Source organism: Erinaceus europaeus, chromosome 20, assembly GCF_950295315.1.
Source record: "Erinaceus europaeus chromosome 20, mEriEur2.1, whole genome shotgun sequence".
Classification (NCBI taxonomy): Eukaryota; Metazoa; Chordata; class Mammalia; order Eulipotyphla; family Erinaceidae; genus Erinaceus; species Erinaceus europaeus.
Window position 1 is genome coordinate 9,698,179 of NC_080181.1, and position 24,595 is coordinate 9,722,773.

Here is a 24,595-nt window from a genome sequence, read left to right on the forward strand (position 1 = left end):
ATAAAAAAGGATGTTCACAGGAGACGATCTGTGAAGTTCAGAGACATTTGTTGGCCTGGAGATGGGGTAGGGTTTTAGCTGTAGAGCTTGGTTTGTGGGTGTGAGGTCCCATGTTCCATCCCCAGTACTAAATAGGCTAGAACTCAATTACGGGGACCCTGGGGGGGTGCACCAGGTTAAGCACAGATGTCATTATGCAAGAACCCCGGGTTCAAGCACCTGCTCCCCACCTGCAGGTGATAGCTCCACAAGCAGTGAAGCAAGTATTGCAGGTGTCTCTCTCCCTATCTTCCCCTTCCCTCTTTTTCCTTTATCTTTATCCAATAAATAAAGTATTTCATCCCTTCTCCATTCAATCTCTCTCTGCCATAAAAAAATTAAAAAAAAAAAAAAGGCAACCAGGAGCAGTGGATTCATTGTGCAGTCACAGAGCCCCAGATAGTCCTGGAGGCAAAAAAAAAAAAAAAAAAACTTAAAAAAGGAAAAATTTGTGTGATTTAACAGAGAAACCAAGTCAACAGCTTCTTCCTTCTCTTCGTGTGTACGCACACACTCTCTTGACTTTGTAGGTCTCTGCATGCGTGTGGGGACGAGGCTGGCCGTCCCGGTGTTTAGATTCCAGGGGCCGCATGAGCCCTGGCACAAACACCCGCTCAGCGCGGGTATTGGGAGAGCGGCCAGGAAATCACACCAGGAAGCCCGGCCCCCTCACCCGCACCCCGGAAAAATAGACCCTGTGGGGTGCAGGCGCAGGGTTCCCCTTAGACGTCTGCTAAGAGCGAGCACCCTGGGTGGCGCTGGTGCAGTCCGGGAGGCCAGGCTGCCTCTCCTCGCCGCCCGCGGCAGGTTCCTCCCGGCGCCCGGGCGCCCTCTGCGGGCGGCGGCGCGGCGGGGCTGGACGCGGAGCCCGCGGCAGGTGGATCTGCGCGCGGGCGCAGCCGCCAGGGGGCGCAGCGTGCGGGGCGGCGGCTAAATCAAACCTGCGCTCAAGATCCCGTCCTGGGAATTAAAGGACCATGGCGGGCCGGGCCGGGCCGGGCCGGGCCGGGCCACTGGGGACCCGCGAATATTCGGGGAGGAAAGCAACGGAGGGCCGTGTCCAGCCGGAAGCCCCGACGCCAGAGCCCGAAGCCTCGCAGCCTGAAGGCGGTGCGCTCGCACCGCGCCCGCCTCAGTTTCCCGCGCGGCCGGGACGTCTCCTGGCGCCCATCTCCCCTCCGCATAGGGTGCGGGACACAAGACGGGGGTCTCGGGGTTGGCTGTCAAGGAGTGTTGCCCCTCCCCACCCCCAAGCTCGGACAGCCGTTCTCCTGGCGCCCTTCTGGGGTAGACGCCTCGGGACGGGTGGCTCCGCGGGGCTGGGGACGCCCCGTTAGGGTGCCGGGGCCCCTGGACGTCGGGGACCCGCAAGTCCTCCTCTTCTCCCCCGGCCTGGCCGCTGGGGGGCGGGGGACACGGCCTCACACCCGTGGTCACTGCCGCGCCCCGCCCGCCCCGGAGGCCGCCGACCTGCCCGCCCCCCGCAGGCCCCGCCCGCCGCCCGCAGCCCAGCTCCGCACTCGGCCTCCGCCGCCGGCTCCGCGCACTCGCTGGGCTCCACACGTGTCATCCCCACGTCCCCGCGCCGTCGGGCCTGGGCGACCATGACTCCCCCGGCCCCCAGCCTGCTGCGGTGCTTGTTCCTGGGGCTCAGTGCCCTCGGTGAGTGGAGCCCCGAGCCTCGGGCTGGGGTGGGGGGGACATCGGGAAACCGCTGAGCTGCAGGGAGGGAGCAGGACTCTCGCCCCCCAGCCCCAGGCCGCTGTGCGCGGGTCCTCAGGGCGCATGGGGCACCGCACACCGCACCCCCAGCCCCCACCTCCAGCCCGCAGAGCAGGATGAGCCGCTGCGTGAGCCGAGCCGCGGGCTGAGGAGAGCTTAAGGATTAACTCCAGCCCCTCTGGCCGCTCCCGCCCCGCACACGCTGAGGATGGAGCGGCCCCAGGGAATCCCCTGCCCGCCCCCTAGACGCGGGGGCGCTCTTCAACCCCCCAGCTCAGACCCTCCGCTTCCTGCCCTGCGGGGCACGGGAGGAGCCCCCCCAAAAGCACAACCCTGAGGTCATGACGGACACAGGAAACGAGGGAGGGGTTCGGAGGCCTGGAGGGGCAGCACTGTGACCCCCTCCCAGAGGTCCACCAGCCCCTGTGGGCTCCCGGGGCCAGAGGCACAGAGGAAATGGAGAGAAGAGGGTTGGAGCAAGGGCGCTCCTGGAAACAAGTGCTGGGAGAGCGGACCACCCGCCCCGCTTCAGTTATGCGGTCTGCCTCCCAGGCCGGCTCCTCACCCCGCTTCAGGGGCGGCTGCCCGACACCCACCCTACCCGGTGGGGAAGGAAGTCTTAGGGGCCCAGACAGAGGACCTCTTGCCTTGGTTGCTAACCTGCCTTGGTTGCCGGGCCAGATTCCTTCCCCGTAGGTGGGGGTGGCGGTGGGAGACTGCTCCAGGGTTCAGGAACTTCTGAGCCCCCCCTCTTTTGTTCAATCTCAGTGCCTCCTTCCATCCTGCTTTCCACCATCTGCTCCCCAACCCCCTTCTACTGGGCGTCTGTCTCAAAGGAAGGCAAAGAAAGGTCCAGAGTGCAGCCCTGCCACCTTCTGCAGCCATCCCCACCACTGCCTTCTGCCCTTTCTGTCTCTGCCAGAGCACTGCTCAGCCTGGCTCATGGCGGCACTGGGATTGAACTTGGAACCTGGAGTCTCAGGCATGGGAGCCTTTCACTTAACCACTAAGCTATCTCCTCTGCCCTGCGGCTTGTTTTTTCTTTCTTCTTTCTCTCTCTTTTTTTCCTTTCCGTTATATTTTATCAGTGTGGAGTGACAGGAGCAAGCTCCTTCCTATTTCATCTCCTTGCTCCAAAAATCTACCTAATAATACTGTCCTCCACCCATTTTCTGTCCTCACTGTTCCCTCCACAGCTAGTCCCTCAGGTTGAATAGTTTGGGGCCTAGGCCCTAAAGGCTGGCATTGGCTCTGCCCCCAGGCTGAGGCTCTGCATTCTGTCCACTGGGAGGGCGCCGGCGCTGCCCCTGGGGCGTGAGAAGCCTGCGGGGGGAGTTTCTCAGAGAGAAGGGGGAGACTAAAAATAGTCGCCCTAGGGAGTGCTGGCTGCTGGGCTCCCTGCTTGCTGGGCTCTCAGACAGGCCCAGGGTCCCTTTCTTGGGCTGCCCTAGTCTGCAGAGACCCAACCACCCCACCACCCTGCTGGCTCCCAGCCCCAGGGTGCGGAGACTGGACTCAAGCAAAAGCTCCCTCAGACTCCAAAGGGGGGGCTGCACTCATCCTGGGTTCAAAGACTGGGGGAGGGTGATCTCGTGCCCTCTAGTCTAACCCGCTTTGCCTTTCCTTTCGCCACAGGTCAATCAAAGACATGGGACCTGGGGCACCAGGCCTCACCCAGCCTGAGCTCCTGGGCTGGGGGGCAGGGGGGAGAGGAAGCAGTGTGTGGGGGGGCACTCCTTGAGGCGAAGGTTGTTTCCGCAGGTTCTCCCCCCCTCCCCTTAGTCATTGTCTTCAGCCTTATCACTGGTCACAAGTTTCCGCAGGGACCAGCCAGGAAACGGGAGGGAGGCTGCTGCACAGCTAAGGAGCTAGGTGGGGGTAGGGGCCTGTGAAGACATGGCCAGGAAGCCTTGGGGTGGCACCCCCCCCACACACACACACATGGGGATGATGTCCCTGGCTGCTTACCTGTGCAGGTTACAGTCCCCAGGGTCCCACAGGGCACCCCCCCACACATACACTCTGGTGCCAGGAACACCTCCAGGCTGGGCACCAGCTTCCTTCCTTCCAGTCCCCAGTTCTGCCAAGAGCCCCTGGTATGCAGAAGAGACCCTGGTGGTTTTCTGTGCCTCAGCTTCCCTGGGAAAGATTTGGGGTCAGCACTAGGGGAAGCCAGGTGCCCTGTGGCCACTGGACAGTTGAGAAGGGGCTGCAGGGCCCACCTGATCCATCCACAGGTGCACACAGCCTGTCCTCCGTGGAAAATGGGGGTGCAAGTGGGATGCACTGAATGTAAATGGAAAGGTGTGGCTTCCTCCCTGACTCCCCCTCTTCCTGCAACCCAAGCCTCTGGCTAAAAAACACCCCTGGGTGTGTGCATCCCTGTGGCAAACCTGGCCTTGCTGGCGAGAAGCAGTGATGCTAGTCTGGATGCCAGACCTGCAGGGTCTTGGGGCCACTCAGCCCTCTCACAACCCTGCACTTCCCCCTCCCCGCCCCCCACAGTGCCACCCACCTTCACGAAGCTGCAGCTTCAAGTGGCTCCAGGCTTCTCCAATCTGCGAGTGGTGGAGGGCTCCGACGTGGTGCTCCCTGTCTGGTACACCAAACTTGGGCAGGAGTCACCCGACCCGTCCTGGAAAGTGCTCTCTGCCATCTGGTACTTGCAAAAGAAGGATGAGAAGACTAAACAGGTGAGGGGCTAGGTAGTGGGAGGCTGGCCACCTGGGCAGCGGTGGGAAGAGCTGGCAACCCCTTAGGGGCCTCAGGGAGAGCAAGGTCCTCACCATCTACATTCTGGTCCTCATCTTGGTGGCTTCCCACAGGAATTCTCTTTCCCTAACTTTTCGTTGGAATCCAGCCTAAAAAGCTCTGAGGAGTGGGGGTTGGGGGAGTGAGATGAAGACTGAAGGACTAAGGGCAAGTAACACACACTTTAGAACTGGCTCTGTCCTCACTCTATTTAGACATGGTCACAGGCCACTTCACTTCTCTTCCAAATGATCGGTATCAGTCTGTGCCCCCAAGAAGAGCAAGGGACACCTGCTCCTGTCCCTCCCCCCCCCCCATTCCTGTGCTCAGACTCAGCTAAGAGAGAGACATAGCTCAGCATCCAGAAGCCAGTGAGCCCTCCACAGAACCCCTTACCTGCCCAGGCTCCTTCGAAGGCCCTGGAAAGTGTGTTCACCATGCCATTTGATCTTGTTTTTGCTCATCTATTTAATATTATTATTATTATTATTATTATTATATAGAGACTGAGAGAAATGAAGAGAGAAGAGGGAGACAGACAGGGGGAGAGGGACCTGCAGATCTGCTTCACCACTTGTGAACCTTCCTCCTGCAGGTGGGGACTGGAGGCTTGAACCTCGGTCCTTGTGCACTGTAACATGTGCACTCAGTCAAGTGTGCCAGCCCCCCCCCCCATCTTTTTCTCTCTCTTTTTAAAAATATTTATTTATTCATTTTCCCTTTGTTTTTGCCTGTTGTTTTATTGTTGTAGCCATCATTGCCGTTGTCACTGATGTCTTCGTTGTTGGATAGGACAGAGAGAAATGGAGAGGGGAGAGGGAGACGGGGAGAGAAAGACAGACACCTGCAGACCTGCTTCACCGCCTGTGAAGTGACTCCCCTGTAGGTGGGGAGCCAGGGGCTTAAACCGGGATCCTTAACGCTGGTCCTTGTGCCTTGCGCCACGTACGCTTAACTGCTGCTCTGAATCCACCCCACTGTCAGTATCTTTTATGCAGCACCTCACCACCCATTAGCCACCTTTCTAAACACCCCAGTGGGAAGCAGAAAGGATGGAGAGGGGAAAGCCCTCCTGGTAAAGAGGCCCTGAGTGGTCAGGCAGTGGCTGGGGAGGGCATGCAGCCTGGACGGACACCAGGTGTTTGCCAGGTGGGGAGTGACTGAGCCTGTGCCCACACAGGTGCTGGCGTACTTCAGCACGTCTAATGTCATAAAAGAGTCCCGAGTGTCCCTGATCTACCCCATGCCCTCCCACAACCTGTCACTGAGGCTGGAGAACCTGCAGGAGCAGGACTCGGGCTTCTACTACTGCTCTGTGAACGTGGAGGGCAACAAGGACTTCAAGGACCACGACAGCAGCAAGATGGTAGAGCTGAATGTGCTGAGTATGTGGGGGCTCCTATGAGGGCCCTTCCCCAAAGACTGGCGGGCAAGGGCTGGGTGAGCAGGGCCTGGGGTGTAAGGTGTAGCCTGTGTCCCCTTCCCTCCCCAGTTCCTCCAGCTCCTCCATCCTGCACGCTCCAGGGTGTGCCCCGTGCAGGGGCCAATGTGACCCTAAGCTGCCAGTCCCCGAGGAGCAAGCCTCCTGCCCAGTACCAGTGGACAGGACCATCCCTGTACACCAAGACCTTCAGTCCACGGTTCCTAGGTGAGGGGCCTCTGGGGACAGGGGCCTGTGGCTGGAGGGGCAGTGTGCTGAAATGGCAGGTGCCAGAATGGGGGTGATGCTGGGGTTTTGTGAAGCAGGGTGTGGTGCCTCTCCTTGTGGAATGTTGCTGTCGGAGCTTTGGGCTACTCTTCTGCAGTCACATGCCAGGGCTGCTCACCTGCCTCCATGTCCTCATTGTGAAATGGGGGTGTCATCTTTCCTGATTGGAACACACAGCTAGAAAAGACACTGGGGAACAATTAGAGCATTTTGAAATGTCTTTGTTGTGATTTCCTTTGGGGTCTGAGATATGTACCAGAACATGGCTCTAGTGCATCACAGTGCAGCCTCCCTGGCTACCAGGAGTGAATGCTTCACAGTGTACAGACCCAAATGCTTCTAGAGAGCTGCTGTTAATTTATCAGGTGTGCCGATGGCAGTGTGGTTTGTATTTTAAAAGATTTATTATGGGTTTAGGAGGTGGTGGCACACTAGGTAGAACACACACCTTACCATGTATAAAGAGCTGGGTTCAAGCTCTGGCTCCCATCTGCAGGAAGGAAGCTTCACAAGTAGTGAAACAATGCTGTAGGTGTCTCTCATCTTCTCAGTCTTCCCCCATCCCAATTTCCCTGTCCTATCAGATAAAAGAAATAAAAACTAATTTTAAAAAAATAAGGAAGAGGAAAAAATGGCTGCTGTGAGTAGTGGATTCTTGTGCAGGCTCTGAGTCCCAGCTACAATACTGGTGGCAATAAAAAAATAATGAAAATGACATTTATTATGACAGATAAAGGATGAGTGAGGCCAGAGCACTGCTTAGCTCTGGTGTATGGTGGGACCCAGCTTGTGACTTGCAAGTCCTGTGCTCTCCTGCCCAGATAGTTCCATGGCTACATGTTGGACTTATGTGGGACAGTGTCCTTATTTTTGGAGATTCATGCTGAAGTCTTCATTTTAAAAACAGTCTCAAAGAAATTAACTGGCATAGGGAAGATTTTTTACAAGTAGAGCACATGCCTCCCATGCATAAGTCCCTGGGGTCATTTTGTCTTTTATTTGACCACTTTAATAATAAAGGCTTTTAATTTATTTATTTGTTTATTTACTCATTTATTTTCCTTTTGTTGCCCTTGTTATTTATTGTCGATGTTGTTATTGCTGTTGTTGTTGTTGGATAGGACAGAGAGAAATGGAGAGAGGAGGGCAAGACAGAGAGGGTGAGAGAAAGATAGACACCTGCAGACCTGCTTCACCGCCTGTGAAACAACTCCCCTGCACGTGGGGAGCCGGGGGCTTGAACCGGCATCCTGATGCCAGTCTGTGCACTTAACCCACTGTGTCACCACCCGGCTTCCATAACTTTTTTTTTTTTAATACATTACTTACCCCATACAATTGTTGAAGGATCATTTTTTTAGCATGTAAAAAGAAGTTCAAGTCTTGGGAGTTGGGCAGTAGTGCAGCGGGTTAAGTGCACGTGGCACAAATCGTAAGGACCTGCTTAAGGATCCTGGTTCAAGCCTCCACTCCCCACTTGCAGGGGAGTCACTTCACAGGAGGTGAAGCAGGTCTGCAGGTGTCTGTCTTTCTCTCTCCCTCTCTTTCTTCCCCTCCTCTCTCCATTTCTCTCTGTCTTATCCAACAATGACAACATCAACAACAACAATAATAACTACAATAATAAAAAACAAGTGCAACAAAAGGGAATAAATATTTAAAAAATTCAAGTCTTACAAATTTTTTAAACTTTTTTTTGCCACCAGTATCACTGAACTCAGTGCCTGCATGACTACACCATTCCCTGTGGAAATTCCTGCCTTTTTCTTTTTTCTTTTCTGATAGGGACAGAAATAAAGAGGAAGGAAGAGGGAGAGAAAGAGAGATACCTGTAGCAAAATTTCATCACTCCTGAAACTTCCCCCCAGCAGGTGGAGACTGGGGGCCTAGGATCAAGGTCCTTCCACAAGTATGTGCGGTCTACCATGTGCACCACCACCTAAAGCCCAGAACTTAACTGTTACAAAGGCTATTTTCCAGTCTTTTCAACACCTTCACATAGGTCACATTCCTCCCATTTCACAGATGGAGAAATGGAGGTTCCCCCCCACCTCAGTAGCATGGGATTTGTTGAAAGTCACATGACCTATTATGGAATCCAGTTTTCTGATCAATAGCCTAGCCTCCTCCCTCTCACCACACTGTCATTCAGACATAAAAGGAAAATCAGTGCTTTGGTTTTCCAGGAGTCACTTCCTCTTTGGTCTGCTCTCAAGTATCTGTTGAGGGATGAACTGTGCAAATGGTGTGGGGTGGGGTTGTGGTGAGAGCCTTGGGAATGGAAGATGGACCCTGGGGATGGGTCCTGGGGGTGGGGTGGTGGGGTGGACCTGGGGATGGGAAAGGACTGTGCTGTGAAAAGGGGTAGCAGCACCTGGTGGCAGGGCCCAGCACGCTGGCTCTGGTCCCCTCCACCAAGGCATAGACAGCCCAGCCATCAGAGTGTACAGGATGTTCCAGAGGAGGGTAGACTTGGGGGAGGGAAGTTTCCCAGAATGACACAGAAACTTGTCTGCAGATATGGTCCGGGGCTTTCTAAACCTCACAAACCTTTCCACGTCCATGTCTGGAGTCTATGTCTGCAAGGCTCACAATGAAGTGGGCAGTGCCCAGTGCAATGTGACCATGGAAGTGAGCTCAGGTCAGTAAGGGGTAAGTGCATGGAGGCCACTGGGGGAGGTGGGGGAGGGCTGTGTGCTGTCATCTCTCTTGGTGATGGCAGAAGCTGGGCCCAGCCTTGTGGAGCATACATGTGGTGGGTGGTGAGGTGAGCCTGGTTGGAGGTTGGGGGTGGGGGGCAGCTGGGGTGGTGCTCTGACTTAGAGGCATTTCCAGGGCCTGAGCCGGCGGTGGTGGCAGGAGCCGTGGTGGGCACTCTGCTAGGACTGGGCCTGCTGGTTGGGCTGGTCCTCCTATTCCAACGCCACCAGGGAAAGAATGTAGAAGAGCCAGCCAATGACATCAAGTAAGTGTCCCTGTCACTGGCCCTCAGACTTGGGCAGCTGTCCTCTTTTTTTTTTTTTTGTCTCCAGGGTTATTGCTGGAGCTTGGTGCTTGCACTACGAATCCACTGCTCCTGGAGGCTACTTTTCCCCTTTTTTGTTGCCCTTGTTGTTTATCATTGTTGTTATTGTTGTTGTTATTGCTGTTGTTGTTGTTGGATAGGACAGAGAGAAATCGAGAGAGGAAGGGAAGACAGAGGGGAGAGAAAGATAGATACCTGCAGACCAGCTTTACTGCCTGTGAAGCAACCCCCTGCTGGTGGAGAACTGGGGCTCAAACCGGGATCCTTATGCCAGTCCTTGTGCTTTGTGCCATGTGTGCTTAACCCGGCAGAAGCTGTCCTCTGATGGAAGGGGAGGCTGTGACAGGGTGTCACTCTTGGGGGCCCACTTGAAAGAGAAGTTTGAAGAGGCAGAAGGGCAAGTGAGTGGGGGTTACAAACTCTGCCCTCGCCCTCCTGCCACTTCCTGACCTCCCCTGGCTTTTCTGATGACTAGGGAGGACGCCACAGCGCCCCGGACACTGCCGTGGCCCAAGGGCTCAGATACCATCTCTAAGAACGGGACTCTGTCTTCTGTCACCTCAGCTCGAGCCCTGAGGTCACACCATGGCCCCCCCAGGCCTGGTGCACTGACCCCCAGCCCCAGCCTTAGCAGTCAAGCAGTGCCCTCCCCAATTCTGCCCAGTTTGGCCAAGTCCTCCCCAATTCTGCCCAGGACAGATGAAGCCCAGGCCCCGCAGGCCTCCCTCAACCATAGTGGAGTTTCCTCCTCCACACTGACTCGCATGGGTGGGGTCCCCATCATGGTGCCTGCCCAGAGTCAGGCTGGCTCTCTGGTATGACAGCCCCACCCCTCATCCATCCAGTCACTCTCCTTCCTCTCAGGGTCACCCCTAACACAGAGCCCAGGTCATAATTAAGACCTTAATTTCCAGGAAGGAGAAGAGGAAGTGGGTGGGGACTTAGGAAAAGCTTCCCTCCTCTTCCCTGTGATAGCAGCTATAAAGACAACCTGCCCCCAGGCCCTGGAGGGCCCCCTCCCCAGGGCAGTGAGTCCTCCAGACCCTGTACCTGTACCCACCCCTCTCTAACAGCACCCTCACGCCCACCCCAGCCCCCCACATGAATGTCGCCTGTCCTGCTGGCTAGGTTGGGTTTTTTTGGGATGGGGAATAGGAAAGATTTTGAAAAACTAACTTGTAATGTGTCTTTGTGTTTTTATCTGGTAAAACATCAATAAAGATCTGTTGTGTTTGGAGGTCGAGAGTCCAGTGGATTTCTCTAACTTTCTGCTCCCAGGAGAAGTTGGGTCTCACTCAGCATGAGGCCTAAAGAACTGCTTGCCAGGCTTTGTGCCACAGAGGGCTCTTCACAGGAGGGCCTTTGGCCCAAGGGAGCAGCTCTGCTGGAGCTGTGGAAAGGGGAACCCACTGCCACGATGGAGCAAAGAAAGGGGGGCACTGGAGGCAGGAGGCAGGCAGGATAGAAATTGGGTGCTCCTGGCAAAAAAGCTGGGGACACACCATGGGTGTGCAGGCCTCGCTGTCCCTGGGGCAACTGGCGGTGGCACACTCCTTCTGCCAGGGCCTGTTCTCCAGGCCTCAGTTTCTCTGGCTGGGGGAGTGAGAAAGGGTGTGGTCTCCATGGAGACTCCTCCCTCAAAGTGGTGCCGGTGGAGAGCTGGGGCAGGAAGGGACAGGTTCTCTGCTCAGAGTACCTTTGCCAGCTCTGGAGGACCCCATTGCCCCCCTTGCCCTTCAGCCCCCAGTTGTGATCCCTTTCAGCTTGCCCCAATCCCAGCACTTTCTCCTGGGTCTGACAGCTTCAGAAACTGGGGGGAGAGGGCAGAAGAGAAGGAGAGTTAGAAGGATTACAGAATTGGGGCTCAAGGAGGGAGGGGCCTCTCCTACCTGAAGCCTGGCCTCTCCCCTTGTTTGCTCTGAGATAGCCAGTCATGCTGGCTCCTGCCCAATGCCAGCGGCTGCCCTGTGGGCACTTCCTTCCTCCCCCAGACCCAGGCGGACCTGTAGCTGCTGCCATGGCCTGGCTTATGGGACCTGTCCTGTGTGGGGCTCTGCTGGGCTTCTGCTTGAGTGGTGAGGAGGGACTGGTCTGCGTCCCTGGGGTTCCCAGGGAGGTCAGGGAGGGGGGCCTCAAAGGCCCTGAGGATGGAGGAGAGGGGCACAGAGCCAGCAGGTCTGTTGAGCTTCTGGAATGTGTGAGTTGAACTATGTGGGGCTATCATTTTTTTCCCTTTGCTACAAACACACCCTCATACCCAGCCTTTCTCCACTTAGTCCTTTCACCCACAGAACCCAGACCGGGCTGAGGGCTCCTCCTTCCCGGAAGCCACAGGTTTCCAAAAGGGAGGCATTGAGGGCACAGTTGAGCTGAGCGGGGGTGGGGGGGGGTGGGGGGGGGAGTCTCAGTGGTACAAGCTGGAGTGTGGTGGGTCTCACACTCCGGATCATGGCCTCCCTGTCTGTGTCCCCCAGTTCCGGGGCTGGCTGTGGAGGTGAAGGTGCCCACTGAGCCCCTGAGCACACCAGTGGGCAAGACAGCCAAGCTGACCTGCAGCTACAGCACGTCGGTGGGAGACAACTTCGCCCTGGAGTGGAGCTTCGTGCCACCGGGGAAGCCCATCTCAGCCTCCCTTCCTGTGAGCTGAGAGCAAGCGGCCAGCTGTGTGGGGCCACCCTCTTGGCTGGGATTGTAGTGGGGGGCTCTTCTGCTGCATGTGCGTGGGGCCGGAATGGGGAAAAACCCTCCTCCTGCCTCTTGGTAGGTTGGCAGGGAGAGGCAGGTGTAGAGGACCCCCACAGAATGAGGGTGCCCAGTTAGGCAGGTGAGTTTGGGGGTTGGTGTGCTCAGATGAAAAGGTAAGTGGGGCTGGCAAGATAGCTCACCTGGAGGGTGCCTACTTTGCCATGTGCATGACCCAGGTCCCTGCTCAGGACCCACTGAAATAGGTGAAGCTTTAGTGCTCTGTTGCCTTTCCCTCTGTCTCATCTGAGAAGAAAAGCAAGTTAGCTCAGAGCGGTGAGCCCCAGTGGTGACAAAAAGAAAAAAAAAAGGGTGTGGGGGGTACTTTTTGCAGATCTTCTTAGAGCTACGGTGCAGATGAGTCCTGCAGACCTGGAGTCTGGCCTCCCCTTCTCCCTTCTCCCTGGGTTCCTAGACCTAACAGTAAGGTGGGCTGCTGCCCTCTCCAGGGACGTTGGTGTTTTCTGTTTTTCCAAATCAAGGGAGCTGTGTGTGTGCATCTGGTAGCAGTGGCTCCAGACTGTTGGCTCCTGCACAGAAGGTGGTATGAGGGGAACATAGAGCTCCATGGCTCTGGCTCCAGAGTCCCGGCCTCCCTGGCTGGTGGAAGGGTGAGCCAGAGCGCTGAGGCTGGAAGGAGAGGGCACACAAGTGTCCTCTGCATCTCCCCAGATCCTGTACTTCACCAACGGTGACCTCTACCCCACTGGTCCTAAAGCAGAACGGGCCAGCCTGCTTCAGTACCCCCCCACAGGAGGGGTGGCCACCCTGAAACTTGCTGACGTCCACCCCTCAGACACTGGGACCTACCTCTGCCATGTCAACAACCCACCTGACTTCTACACCAACGGGCTGGGGCTGATCAACCTGACTGTACTGGGTAAGGCACCCCAGCGCCGGGTGCTACCCCATACCCTGAGTCCCAGCCCCAGCTCACAGCTGCACGGGGACTCCAATGACCACACTTCCTCCCCGGGGCTTTCCATCTCCACAGTCCTGCACCTGCCTCCTCCCTGCACCTCTCTAACAGGCTTCCAGACAGAGAACCCTTCCCACGGGAGGGGAGCTGCCCACTGCTGCTCTGATCCTGCCCCTCTCCAGCTTGGTGGCCCCATCACTAAACTCCCACCCTGCCAGAGCTTCCAGCTCGCCCCAGCTAGAGCCTGTGTAGAGACAGCAGGCAGAAGCACCAGCAAGTGAAGTGTGAAAGAACTTAGGAGCCCAGTTTTGGGGTGGGGAGTGGGGGGAAGAGTTTTCATTTCTTGTAGACTTGGAGAGCTGGAATTGGGACCAGCGGGTGAACATTATCCTAACATTACAGCTCGGATTTGGGAGACTTCTTTTTTTTTTTGGCCACCATATTATGGCTAGATGCCTGCCCAACTCCACCGTTCCTGGTCCTCCCACTTTTTAAAAAATCATTAATAGTAAGAGGCAGAGAGAAATAGAGAAATAGCCTGCTCCAATGCTCAAGAAGCTTCCCCCCTGCAAGTGAGCCCAGGTCCTCACACAGGGTAACCAGGCTCTGCGGTGTGTGCGCCCCTGTGCAGGTGTCTGTCTGGGCGGGGTGGGGGGGGTGTGGACGCCACGCCGGGGCCACGTCGGGGGCGGGGCTAGCGCAGCCTGGCTTCCTGTGGTCCCGCAGTGCCCCCCAGCACACCGTCCTGCAGCCGCAGTGGCCGGGCCTCAGTGGGCGGCTCCACCGCGCTGAGCTGCAGCTCCTCTGAGGGAGCACCCAGGCCCGTGTACAGCTGGGTGCGCCTGGGCGCAGCCCCGACACCTCCTCCCGGCGGCATGGTGCAAGGTAAGGGTCAGCGGCTTCTGGGCGCGGGGCTTGTGACTGTCCCCACCACAGCAGTGTCATGGCAGGACTTCCAGTCAGCTCCAGCCTCAGCCTCCTGCGTGTGGCTCCCAGGATAGCCTGTGACTACAGGTCCCGGGAGCCCTACGCTCGCTGACACCACTTTCCGGAAGAGAGAGTGTGCATGTGTAGATAACCCCTCAGCTCTGGGATAAAGCAGTAGCAGGGACTGAACCTGTGGCCTCTGTGACCTCAGGCGTGCGTGTTTGAGAGAGACATTTCTCAGTGCAGGCTCAAGGAGGTAGCAGGAATTGAACCTATGGCCTCAGGTGTAAGAGTATGTGTGTGTGTGTAAGAGAGAGAGCGCACTCCTCAGCTGTGGTATAAGGAGGTATCCAGGATTGAACCTGTGGCCTCAGGCCTGTGTGCGTGTCAGTCACACCGGTCAGCTCTGACATAAGTATCAGGATAGGAATGTGAAAAAACAAATGTCAACCTATTTTTTTTTAAAATATTTTATTTTATGTATTTATTCCCTTTTGTTGCCCTTGTTGTTTTATTGTTGTAGTTATTATTGTTGTTGTCGTTGTTGGATAGGACAGAGAGAAACAGAGAGAGGAGGGGAAGACAGAGGGGGGGGAGAGAAAGATAGACACCTGCAGACCTGCTTCACCACCTGTGAAGCGACTCCCCTGCAGGTGGGGAGCCGGGGTTCGAACCGGGATCCTTATGCCGGTCCTTGTGCTTTGCGCCACCTGTGCTTAACCCGCTGCGCTACAGCCCGACTCCCTATTTTTAAGACTGTGAGAGAACTATAATAGTTATATATGGGGGTGGAGATGGGGTCACAGACCTTTGGTGACAGGAGTAGTGAAGACAAAAAGATAACTATTTAATAATTTTAAAAAATGAAGTATCAAGGATTGAACCTGTGGCCTCTGTGGCCTAAGGTGTGCAAGTCGGTATCCTAATAGGCTGAGCCATATTTCCCTGGCCTGTACTTAAATTCCTTTTTATTTTTTGTTGTTGGGGCTTTTTGTATCCCCATGATGTCACCCCTCCTGGTAGACATTTTTTTCCCTTTCAATATCAGATAGACAAGGAGAGAGGAGAGATACTGTAGTACCACTGCTCCACAGCTTATAAAGCTTCCCCTTTGCATGGTGCTGCATGTGGTGCCTGGGGTTCGAGCCTGAGTCACCTGCATGGTCAAGTGTGAGCTCTGCTCTGTGAGCTGTCTCCTGCTTTTAGGTTTCTTGGGAATCCTGAATCCTTTCCAGACTTCCCAAAGAGGAGGAGGCAGAGTGGCATGAACTGGCCTGGGTTATTGAGTTTGATGGGGTTGGGGAAAGCCACATAACCAGCTAAGTGCTTGTGAGGAGAAGTCCTCACACTGACCCCAGCAAGCCCCAGCAAGCCCCTCAGTCAATGCAAAGAACCTGTGGCTTTGTGACTTCCTGGTGTGCTCTCTGCTTCCAAAGTGACAGTGGGCCATTCAGAAAAAATATCTGAGGCAGCTTTGGACTGCTACAGAGGAGTTTCTCCCCAAAACCTGCAGTCAGCCAAGTCTGCCTGCCTGTCCCCTCTTCCAGATTCTGAGCCCTTTCTGTCTACTCAGTATCTCCTCCCCCAAAGGTGACTGGTGGGGTGGGTGGAATGGGTACAGATACTGTGGTGGCTCTGGCACGTTTTTGCTGGTCCTCTCCTCTGAGTGTCTCCCCATCAGCCCCTTGCCAGTGGGGCCACCGAGGGATGGCATGAGGCCTGGCCACCCGCCCGCTTCGTGGTCAGGGCTCACTGATCTGCCTGAGTCACAGCAGGCTTCCTCTCTGCCCTCCAGATGAGGTGTCTGGCCAGCTGGTTCTCACCAACCTCTCTCTGGCCTCCTCGGGCACCTACCGCTGTGTGGCCACCAACCAGATGGGCAGTGCATCCTGTGAGCTGACTCTTTCGGTGACCAGTAGGTGCTGGGTGGGGGCCAGGCTGGCAGGCATGTGCTGGGGAGGCTGCATGAGGCTTTCTGAGGAGGGACCCCAGCTCTCTGGACTCTGTGTCTCTTTAGATCCTTCTGAAGGCCGAGTGGCAGGGGCTGTGATCGGGGTACTCCTGGGCGTGCTGTTCCTGTCAATCATTGCCTTCTGCCTGATAAGGTTCCAGAAAGATCGGAGGAAGAGGCCCAAGGAGACTTATGGGGCCAGTGACCTTAGGTGAGCAGGGGAGCTCTGGGATGAGTAGGCGACAGATAGCTCTCAAGCTCAGACATCTTTGGAGATACTTTGGGAGTTTTCGGGGCTGTGGCCCTGCTCTGGGGTTTGATGGTGTGTGAACAAAGTGTATGGTGCCCTACCTCTTATTTGATCAATTTCTCCATTTCAGTCTCCAAATTCTTTTCACACACACTGGCAGGATATGGATGGCAAGGGTGAGATGTGAGTGTGGGGAAGGCCCCAGCCTCAGCCATGTGCCGAATCCTAACCACTAGACCACCAGGGAGCACGACCATGTGCTGGAGCCTTTAGCACAGGACCCAGCATGGGGCCAGAGCAGCTCTCAAAGCCTGATCCTCAGGACACCTGGGCAGAATCAGCTGGGGCTCATGAAACACGTACATGCAAGCCACTGCCCATCCCTCTTAAAGCCGTGTGTGTGTGTGTGTGTGTGTGTGTGTGTGTGTGTGTGTGTGTGTGTGCTGGTGCCTAAAATTGTCATTTCTACCCAACCAAGTGCCACAGATGACTTTCATACACATACCCCCCACCCCATGATAGAGGGTGGGTGTTTCCAGTCTCCACTCAGAGATTGCCCGTGTCTATACAGGGAGGATGCCGTGGCACCTGGGATTTCTGAGCAAGCCTCTGCCAGGGTGGACTCTGGCAAGGGGCTCCTGGAGAGGCCCCCTTCTGCTGGCAGCACGGTGACCAGCACTAAGTCCAAGCTCCCTATGATTGTCTGATTTCAGCCCCCATCCCTGCTGGATGGGAATGTCAGAAATTAAAGCCTTTGGGGCCCATGTGTCTCCTTTCTGCGGGTATAGCACATTCTTCTGGGCGAACTCAAGAGAGTTATGAGTATGGGATTCGAGTGGAGATGCTGTCACCACCACCACCACCACCACCACCACCACCACCTCCACCATCACCACCACCCCCAACCTCTCCCCCCCAAGTCCTATTCTCCAGCCCCCCACTTCCACCTTCACTAGCTTGATCCAATGAGACTTGCTCAAACTTCAACTAGTGGCCATGTGCACTCCGAACTCTCTCCCCTTCGGCACCCTGGCAACACTTGGACATTCCTCTTTATTGTTCACATTCCAACCCAGCACAATCACATGCACACACGCAGATTAAAAAACCTTCCGGCCGGCCACAGCCCCAGGAGCCCGGCAGGGCAGGGCCAGCAGGGCGGGGGCGGGGCCACCACGGACTCCTCCTACCGAGCCTCCCCCCGGCGCTGGGTGTTTGCAGAAACCAGCCGAGAGCTGGAGAGGCAGCGCTCGCCTCTCCGGGTGCGCTGGGGAGCAGCGAGGGCGCGTCACAGGCAGGCGTGGGGTGGGGGGTACGTGAAATAGGGACTTTCTTTCCTATCAGAGCAAGGGTCACCCGACATTACTTAGACCCTCTCCCCGTCTCCTGGCCCCAGGTCCAAAGTTCTGGGGTTGGGCCGGGGCGGGAACAGTAGAGACCTAGGGCGCCCCCTTTACCTGTACACAAAACTAAGGGACTTCGTTATTTTCAAAAAAAAAAAAAAAAAAAAAATCGGTGATTGTACTTGGGTGAGGCTTGGGGCGCCCTCCGCAGTGTGCGCAGGGAAGCGCCCCGAGTTTGCGGGGGCAGAGCTGCATGCTGGGTGCCGGGAGCGGTGGGCGAGAAGCCAAAGAAGGAAGATTGGGGGCCCGGGGGTGAAGGTGGGGAGGAAGGGCGCGCGAGAACTGTCCCCGACCGGAGAATGAACTCACAGGGTACCGGGCGGAGACTGCCTGGGACGGGGAGTCTCCGGGGCTCGGGGGGCTCCGGAAGCGGGCAAGTTGAGGGGCTGGTGGAAGGGGGGGTGTCACAAACACGGCAGGGAAGTCTCGTCACTGCAAAGGGGCGCGGCATCCATCTCTCCTAGAAAACTGAGGGCGGAGAACGTGTGAGCGCCTGTCTGCGCCCCCCTTCTCTGCATCTGAACCCGGACCCCAGACGGGAGCGCAGGGGCTCCAGGCTCCCAGAAACTCCTCTTCCCCCCGCCCCATCTATCAGAAACCCCGCGGGCGCAGGGTGCATTTCTCCAGCTGGTGGAGGGGCACTGGGCATTTGTTTCTTTTCTCCTACAGTGCAACCCTCCATCCCCTAAACCCCCCCCCCAAAAAAAAAAAAAAACCACCATTACCTTCGAAAATGCTCAGTTCTTCGTTCCAGGCCAGAGCAGAGGGTGGAAAGAGACACAGATCAAGTGAGCTCTCTCGGGACTGGGCATCCCCATTCAAACCCCCCCCCACTCCTCAGAGTTTAAGTCTCCCACCCCAAATTCCCTTGCCCCATCAGAGGCGGTGAGGGGTGGCGAGGGCACTCACCTGGCCTAGTCTCCGCTTGGGCCGCCGCCCGCGCCTCCCCGGGCGCCCCCTGCCCCGCCAGCCCCTCCGGGGCCCGGACCCTTCCGGCCGCGCTCGGCACTCTTGATCTTCTTCCGCGCCATGTGGCCCCGGAAACTCGCCTGGATTTTGGCGGCCGCTGCGTTGGCCCCAGGGTCGTCCAGCGGGATGTCCAGGATGTCGTCGTCAGGCTTGGAGCAGGCGCTCTCCTGCGGGCGGGGACGCTGCTGGAGTGACCTGGCCAGGGACCCCGCGAAGGTGGGGGTTGCGGAGGGGAACCCCCCGATGTGGAGAGCCGCTTGGCGGGTTGGGGGGGCGCGATCTGGACTAGGTGGGCCCTGTGTGAGGCTTCAGGAGGAGAGGAGCAGGGTGGATGGGACCCGCGGGTCAGCCAGACGGCTGGGGGGAGCAGCTCACAGCCCACTGCAAAGTGGGCTTGGAGGGTTTGGGACCAAGGTAAACAGCAGCAGGGATTCCTGCCTGGGTCTGCCCACTGCCAGTCCTTAGAGGGTGCCCTGTGCCCAGGTGGGCCCCTTCAGAATCCTCCCCTCTCCACCTTCCCCAGAGAACCAGCAGGCCCAGTGTAGTAACACCAGGATTCAAAGCTGGTGTGAGGGTGAGGATGGGGCACCCTGCCTCCTTGCCTGCTCCCATCACTAGAAGCCCAGAGATGTTTCCCCATGGCTTGTCCACTCTGCTTCTCCCTGATGGGCCATCAGAAGAGGACCTGGACTGGGGAAGCCACAGGGAGAGCCTTCATGCCAAAAAAGGGCAGAGCCAAGGTGAGCTGAAGAAGGAAGTCCTTTCATGATGCCTTGCGAAGGAGTCATGACAATAGCTACCTCTGACGCACTTCCCTGTGCCAAGCACCTCTCAGTGTTTATAGACATAATTTTTTTCAGGCCTGGCAACAAAGCTGTGACGTACCTGTTATTGCCATCTTTTTCTACCCATAATGAAGCCGAGGCCTACTAGGATTGTTTACGTACCTCCCTGGGTTCTTGAGACAGTCAGCAGTGAACCTAGGACCCAAACCCCAGTGCAGCAAAAACCTGAGTGTATTTTTGATCCCTGCACAACAGGCTAAGAAAGGACAGGAAAGAGAGACCCAGCTAAATGCATGGCTTTTACCAGTGACTTAACCCTTTCCTATCTCAGTTCCTTCATCTGGAATCAGATAGGCAGTGGGGGAAGTAAGTATAGCATGCATCAAGTTCCTGGCACAAGCCAATCACCCAATTAGTGGCAGTGATTGCTGTGATTCTTTTAAATAATAAATATTGATGTGAGATAGTTTTGTAGGTCAAAAGTGGCCACATAAACCAAATTCATAAAGTTTAACCATCTAATAACCTGTCTGTTCAAACCCCCAGCCTGCCTAGTCTGAGCTTAGAAAGGGTTAGGGGACTGATGGCATTGATTTCAGAAGTAAGACTCTAGAATGGACAAGGTTGATCCCTGAATCTGCTGTGGAGTTAGACGGCCATTTCTCCTGAGCTGGACCTCAGAATTCTAGAAATTCATCCTCACTTTTCCCCAGAGCACTTCCCCTGTTTTTGCTTCTTAGGCGCAAAGTGATCGAGTCACATGTAGAAATAGTAATCCAGTTCCTTTTTCCCTCCTTGACAACATCCACCCACATTAATAGGAGTGGGGTAGGGTAAGGGGCTTCCTTGACTAGCATGTGCCCCAGGAGCACAGGCCTGCACCCCAGATGCCCCTGCCCATAGTGACAAAGTGCCCCCCCCCCTCCGGCTTCACAGTTCTAGTATGTGCTTGAGATGCTCACATTTGACCCAGGTGTGGGAAGAGCAGCGGCGGGCAAGCCCCTGCAACCATGAGGGACATTCCCTTTTGTCTTTCCCAAGTCTAGTTCCCTCTCTGACACCTCCTCCTTACCTGGTTCTGAGGGTTCCTGGACCCTCAGAGCTCAAGCCTTTCCTGGGATGCCCTTGGGAAATGATGAAACTGCTGGAAAAAGTCACCCCAGCCCCTCCTCTCTTGGGCTGCCATGGAAGGTGAATAGGGCAAGGGGAGTTTTCCTCCAACCATGCTAATGCCAGCCTGCTGTCACCACCATGCTAGCTGGACCCAGAATGGGAACCCAGAAAACAGGCAAAGCCACCCCCACCCCCCACTACTCCTCCCTAGTCTAGTCTTCTCCCACCTGGGGTCTGAGCCAGAGATGCTGGGAGCAGAACTGGAGCAGGGTGACAGAGGTCCAGGAGGGGCTTCCTTGGTCCTGGTGCCTTCCAAATCCAAGATTTGTGAGTGTGTGCCTAGTTGTGCCGAGTGTCCTGGGGGGAGGTGGCTCTAGGGGTGGGCACAGCAAGAGTCATTGGTTTCTGGTCCCCACCAGGGAGATCATGCCAGCTCCAAGTGTCTTGTTTTCCTCAACTGCATCTAGAATGTGGCCTGCCTGAAGGCCACCACCTCCAGCACCTACATCTCAATAGCTGGATGGATGTCCCCGCCCATAGTGCCTGTGCCAAGTGGTGGGCTGAGCACTCAGCACATGTCAGCTCCTGGATTTCCTCTCTCCCCCCCCCCCACACACACTTCATAGGCCAAGACCACCGCTGTGCAGCTCCCCTGAGGCCACACAGCAGCTGGTGCCTCAGACAGTCAGCAAGATCTTGAGTCTGTGGGACCAAGCCAGAGAAAGGGGTCGGAGCCCCCAGATTGTTGTCTTTGCAGATACAGTGACCACAGGGTAGTCATGCAGACTGTGGAAGTCAGAAATAGCAACGTGTGAACCAACAGTTCTGCTTCTTAAAAAACGATCACAACATATCTCTCTTCTTCTGCTCATTTATGGTTGAGCCTCCTTATGAGTGAGGAAATAAGGTAAGGCCAGAAGGTTCCCAGTCACCAGCTGGGTCAGCAAGGAGGGCCCCGGAAAGGAAGGTGAATAAGGCCCTGCTGGGCTTCCAGATGCACCCTGCTCTTTGAGGTTCAGCTCCCTGCAGCACCCAGACACCCTCCATGGAATGGGGGAGGGGAGGTGATTCCAGTCCTGCCAGCTCACTCTGCTCCTGCCACTCCCCTCTCTCTAATATATATTATATTTATAATATATTATGAATATTATATGAAAATTTATTATAAATATATTTATAATATATATTTATCTGCTAATAAATATATATTATATTTATTTATTTTGACCAGTGCACTGTTCTGCTCTACTGGCAGTGCTGGGGATCAAACCTGGGACCTCCTGAATAGAAGTTATGCATGCTACTGCTATGTCATGTCTCCAGCCGCCCATTTCCCTTGTCTTCTCCATGTGTAGTCTGACCATGGGGGAAGAGGTCTCTGTCTTTTGCTCAGTCCTCTGGCCTTGCAGACCTTGGGCAGATCTGAGAGGAAGGCTGCCATGGCCTGGGCTGCCATGTCTAGGCTCTGGGGTCCTTTGGTCTGGTTCTTGGGTGCTTGAGAATGGGGTCTGGGCAGATGAAGGCCTGCAGGCAGAGCCTGTGTCTTCCCCTAATCGCCCCTGCAGGTGCCATACAAGCACCAGCCACTGCCTTTCGGTGGCATCTGGGCATCTCTGCTCTGCCACCTCTCCTCTCCCCATCCTCCTTGCCATCTCTGCAATGCTTCCCATGTGTGCCCCCTTCTTTTCCGGCACCCACCACTCATGTATTGTCTCTGCTTAAAAGGAAGTAGGGTGCGATCTGGAGCTTTTCCTCTGTGGAGCCCAGAAGTCTCACTTAAGAATTAATTTTTTCTGTAAGAACCCCAAATCACTCTCTGGAGAAGCATTCCAGGGAGGGAAAAAACTGGACCATGTTCAAATCCCACTTGGAAGCTGAGCCTCATTGGGCAAATCATTTCATCTCCATGAACATCAGCTTGCACATCTGTAAGATGGGGAAAGTGGCATCTACTCCCAGGCTTGCTGGAATGGGGAAATAGGAAGTGCCAGGAATGCAGTGAGCATTCATAAGCTGACAGCCATCATGAAGGAGTAAGGGCCAGATCATAACAACAACCACAAAGACTTGCCCTGAGTTCTTTCTGCCTCTGACTGTGCAGGCAGAGGGTGGTCTCACCTCCTATAGCCTGGGCTGGTCTTTCCTTCCAAACCTCACTTTGTTTTTCCTTTTTATAAACTGTGGGGGTGGGGACTAGGGAGTGGGCAAAATCAGCTCTTGTCATTAGCTGGGGCTGGCTGGCTGAGTGAGTGAGAATACGAGGACTTGCCATAGGTAGGGGCTGAAAAGAAACGGGGACAAACAGATTGTGTAGCTGTAGGATAAGTGTGCATCTCTATGCCAGGTGCCTTCATACCCGAGTCGCCTTAGCAGTAACCCACTTGGCCATTCAAGTCTGCCTGTGGGCGCCCATCCAGCAAAAGCCCAGCCCTTCCAGCTGGCTCTCGAGGTCACTCCCTCCCCACCCCCAGGACTGGGAAGCATAGGGGGCAGGGCCCCCCTCCCCGGAGCCCCACTGATGGAGCTTTGTTGCTGCCTGTCACAGGCACTGAGAGAATCCATCTGAAGACCATCCCACGCTCCTGTGCAGGGTGCGGGTCAGGAGCCGCCCACCGACCTGGCTGAGGAATGGGAATGCAGACCTAAAGCCAGGGGCAGGGAGTGGGTTCCCAGTGTCGGGGAGGGGGGTTTGGTTTAGTCTGAGGCTGGCTGTGGCAGAGCCCCAGGTACCGGTCCATCTCAGGTTGACTGGGGATGGGGGCCCTGATGCCCCCGCCATTTGGGGAGCGTTTTTCCTTGGACTTGTAAATCAGGCGGACGCCATCCACCACCCACCACCCACGGCTCAGCAGGCGCCCCGGGCTGCTCCTGGGTCTTCCGCGCCCACTTGCATCCCTAGCTCGTCCTACGGGGGCGGCGGGCTTGGTGGTCCTGGGAGCCCCTCGGCAGCAGATGTCCCTTCCCAGGCCCTCCGACTTACAGTGCAGCAGTCCATGCTGGGGCTGGGGTCTCTGGCTGGACGGAGGCTGGCGCAGGGCGGGGCCGGGGTCGAGCGGCTCCGGCTCTGGTGCAGGGGGACTCGGGGCGGCGGGGCGCCCACCAACCTGTGCACCTGCCGCGCTGCTGCTCTTGGGTCCTCTCTCCCGCGCTCTGCTCGGCTCGCGAATGTAACCTGAGCCCTGCGGCCGAGAAGCCAATCAGGAGGCGCGGAGGGTGTGTGGGCGGGGACAGTGAAGGGAAGGCCACGCCCCTCGCCGCCTTCCTGGGGGCTCCTCCTCCCGCTCCAACCCCCTCGCCCACTCGCTTCCATCCTTTCCTCCTACGCACCCCAGCCTCCGCATCGCACCCCCAGCTCCATTGCTGAGGCGGCAGACTGCCAGGCAGATGTTTGCTGGCGCGGGCAGGAGGAGGCCCCCAAGAACCCGGCACAAACAGTCACATCTGGGCGCAGCAGCCCTCCCACCCACAGAAGAAACCCTAGAACCTTGGGAGAACTGTGGTGGGGTGGTTACCGTCGGAGAGGTGTGGGGGCACAAACTTTGGTGGTGGGAGTGGTATAGAATTATATCTTTTAATCTTGTAAATCACTGTTAAGTCACTAATAAAAATAGAGAGAAAACCCTGACACCCTTCCCCCACCTCCCCAGTCTGCAAGATGGCTATTTGCCTCCTTCCCAGTCGCTCCCACCCACCCAGGACATGCCACAGAAAAGTGCCATCTTCTCTGCCCCAGCCCAGAGAGGAGAAAGCTGTGGTAGCCAGCCTGGCAGGCTGTTGCGCACTGAAGATGCACCACATGGCGGGATATGAGACTCGCAGGCTCACCCAGCACAGCTCAGTGCCTCAGCAAATGCAGGCACTACAGATAAAACCTGCCAAAATAGCAGCGCAGGCCTTTGCCCACATTGTGCAAGTGAACACAGGCCCTGCGTTCTGGACGCACTCATGTGTACAACGTGGACACATACCCTGTTCAAGATGTCCACATCCCAGTCCTATCTGGTAGACCCAGCGACCACCCATCCTTCTGCAAATGTACCTGCCTATCTGTCTATCCACCTGTCTGTCAATCATCTAGCCATCTACCCACTCACACGTGCATTTACCTATCCATCCATCACCCCACCCGTCCATTCACTGACCTACTCACATGTCCATGCATCTGTCCATTCATTTATTCATCTATCATCTGTATGCCCTGCATTAAACAAAGTCATATATGCACAGCACCCATTTGCTAAGTATTTATATGGGACACAGCCTTAAGACCAAATCTTCTGCTCCCACAAAC

General features: G+C 56.1%; 3 protein-coding genes across 4 annotated transcripts; 2 read left to right on the forward strand and 1 right to left on the reverse strand.

The window, feature by feature from the left end:
* Positions 1–1,568: 1,568 nt before the first annotated feature.
* On the forward strand, positions 1,569–10,482 carry ESAM (endothelial cell adhesion molecule). 2 transcript variants are annotated; one of them, XM_007520688.3, is made up of 7 exons: positions 1,569–1,701; positions 4,267–4,454; positions 5,693–5,897; positions 6,005–6,160; positions 8,739–8,861; positions 9,056–9,185; positions 9,721–10,482. In XM_007520688.3, exons 1-7 carry the CDS (start codon positions 1,644–1,646, stop codon positions 10,064–10,066), a joined length of 1,206 nt encoding a protein of 401 aa, XP_007520750.1. In that variant the 5' UTR covers positions 1,569–1,643; the 3' UTR covers positions 10,067–10,482. The 2 variants fall into 2 exon arrangements, with proteins under 2 accessions (XP_007520750.1, XP_060035812.1); XM_060179829.1 differs by lacking the exon at positions 9,721–10,482 and having other exon boundaries at positions 8,739–8,872; positions 9,056–9,181.
* A 741-nt stretch (positions 10,483–11,223) lies between these two features.
* Positions 11,224–16,809, forward strand: VSIG2 (V-set and immunoglobulin domain containing 2). The gene is made up of 7 exons (XM_016187087.2): positions 11,224–11,320; positions 11,720–11,883; positions 12,660–12,867; positions 13,633–13,791; positions 15,629–15,748; positions 15,851–15,995; positions 16,606–16,809. Exons 1-7 carry the CDS (start codon positions 11,263–11,265, stop codon positions 16,739–16,741), a joined length of 990 nt encoding a protein of 329 aa, XP_016042573.1. The 5' UTR covers positions 11,224–11,262; the 3' UTR covers positions 16,742–16,809.
* Positions 16,810–17,068: 259 nt separating this feature from the next.
* Positions 17,069–23,471, reverse strand: NRGN (neurogranin). The gene is made up of 4 exons (XM_007520658.3): positions 23,285–23,471; positions 18,347–18,573; positions 18,163–18,180; positions 17,069–17,905 (listed from the first exon to the last, which is right to left on the reverse strand). The coding sequence occupies exons 1-2, from the start codon at positions 23,297–23,299 to the stop codon at positions 18,352–18,354; spliced, it is 237 nt and encodes a 78-aa protein (XP_007520720.1). The 5' UTR covers positions 23,300–23,471; the 3' UTR covers positions 17,069–17,905; positions 18,163–18,180; positions 18,347–18,351.
* Between the last annotated feature and the right edge of the window lie 1,124 nt (positions 23,472–24,595).

Coding starts and splice junctions, on each gene's coding strand:
- ESAM (XM_007520688.3), top strand. CDS start 1,644: ATGACTCCCCCGGCCCCCAGCCTGCTGCGGTGCTTGTTCCTGGGGCTC. Junction 4,455..5,692: donor AGGATGAGAAGACTAAACAG/GTGAGGGGCTAG, acceptor GTGCCCACACAG/GTGCTGGCGTACTTCAGCAC. Junction 9,186..9,720: donor GAGCCAGCCAATGACATCAA/GTAAGTGTCCCT, acceptor TCTGATGACTAG/GGAGGACGCCACAGCGCCCC.
- VSIG2 (XM_016187087.2), top strand. CDS start 11,263: ATGGCCTGGCTTATGGGACCTGTCCTGTGTGGGGCTCTGCTGGGCTTC. Junction 13,792..15,628: donor TCCCGGCGGCATGGTGCAAG/GTAAGGGTCAGC, acceptor TCTGCCCTCCAG/ATGAGGTGTCTGGCCAGCTG. Junction 15,996..16,605: donor TATGGGGCCAGTGACCTTAG/GTGAGCAGGGGA, acceptor GTGTCTATACAG/GGAGGATGCCGTGGCACCTG.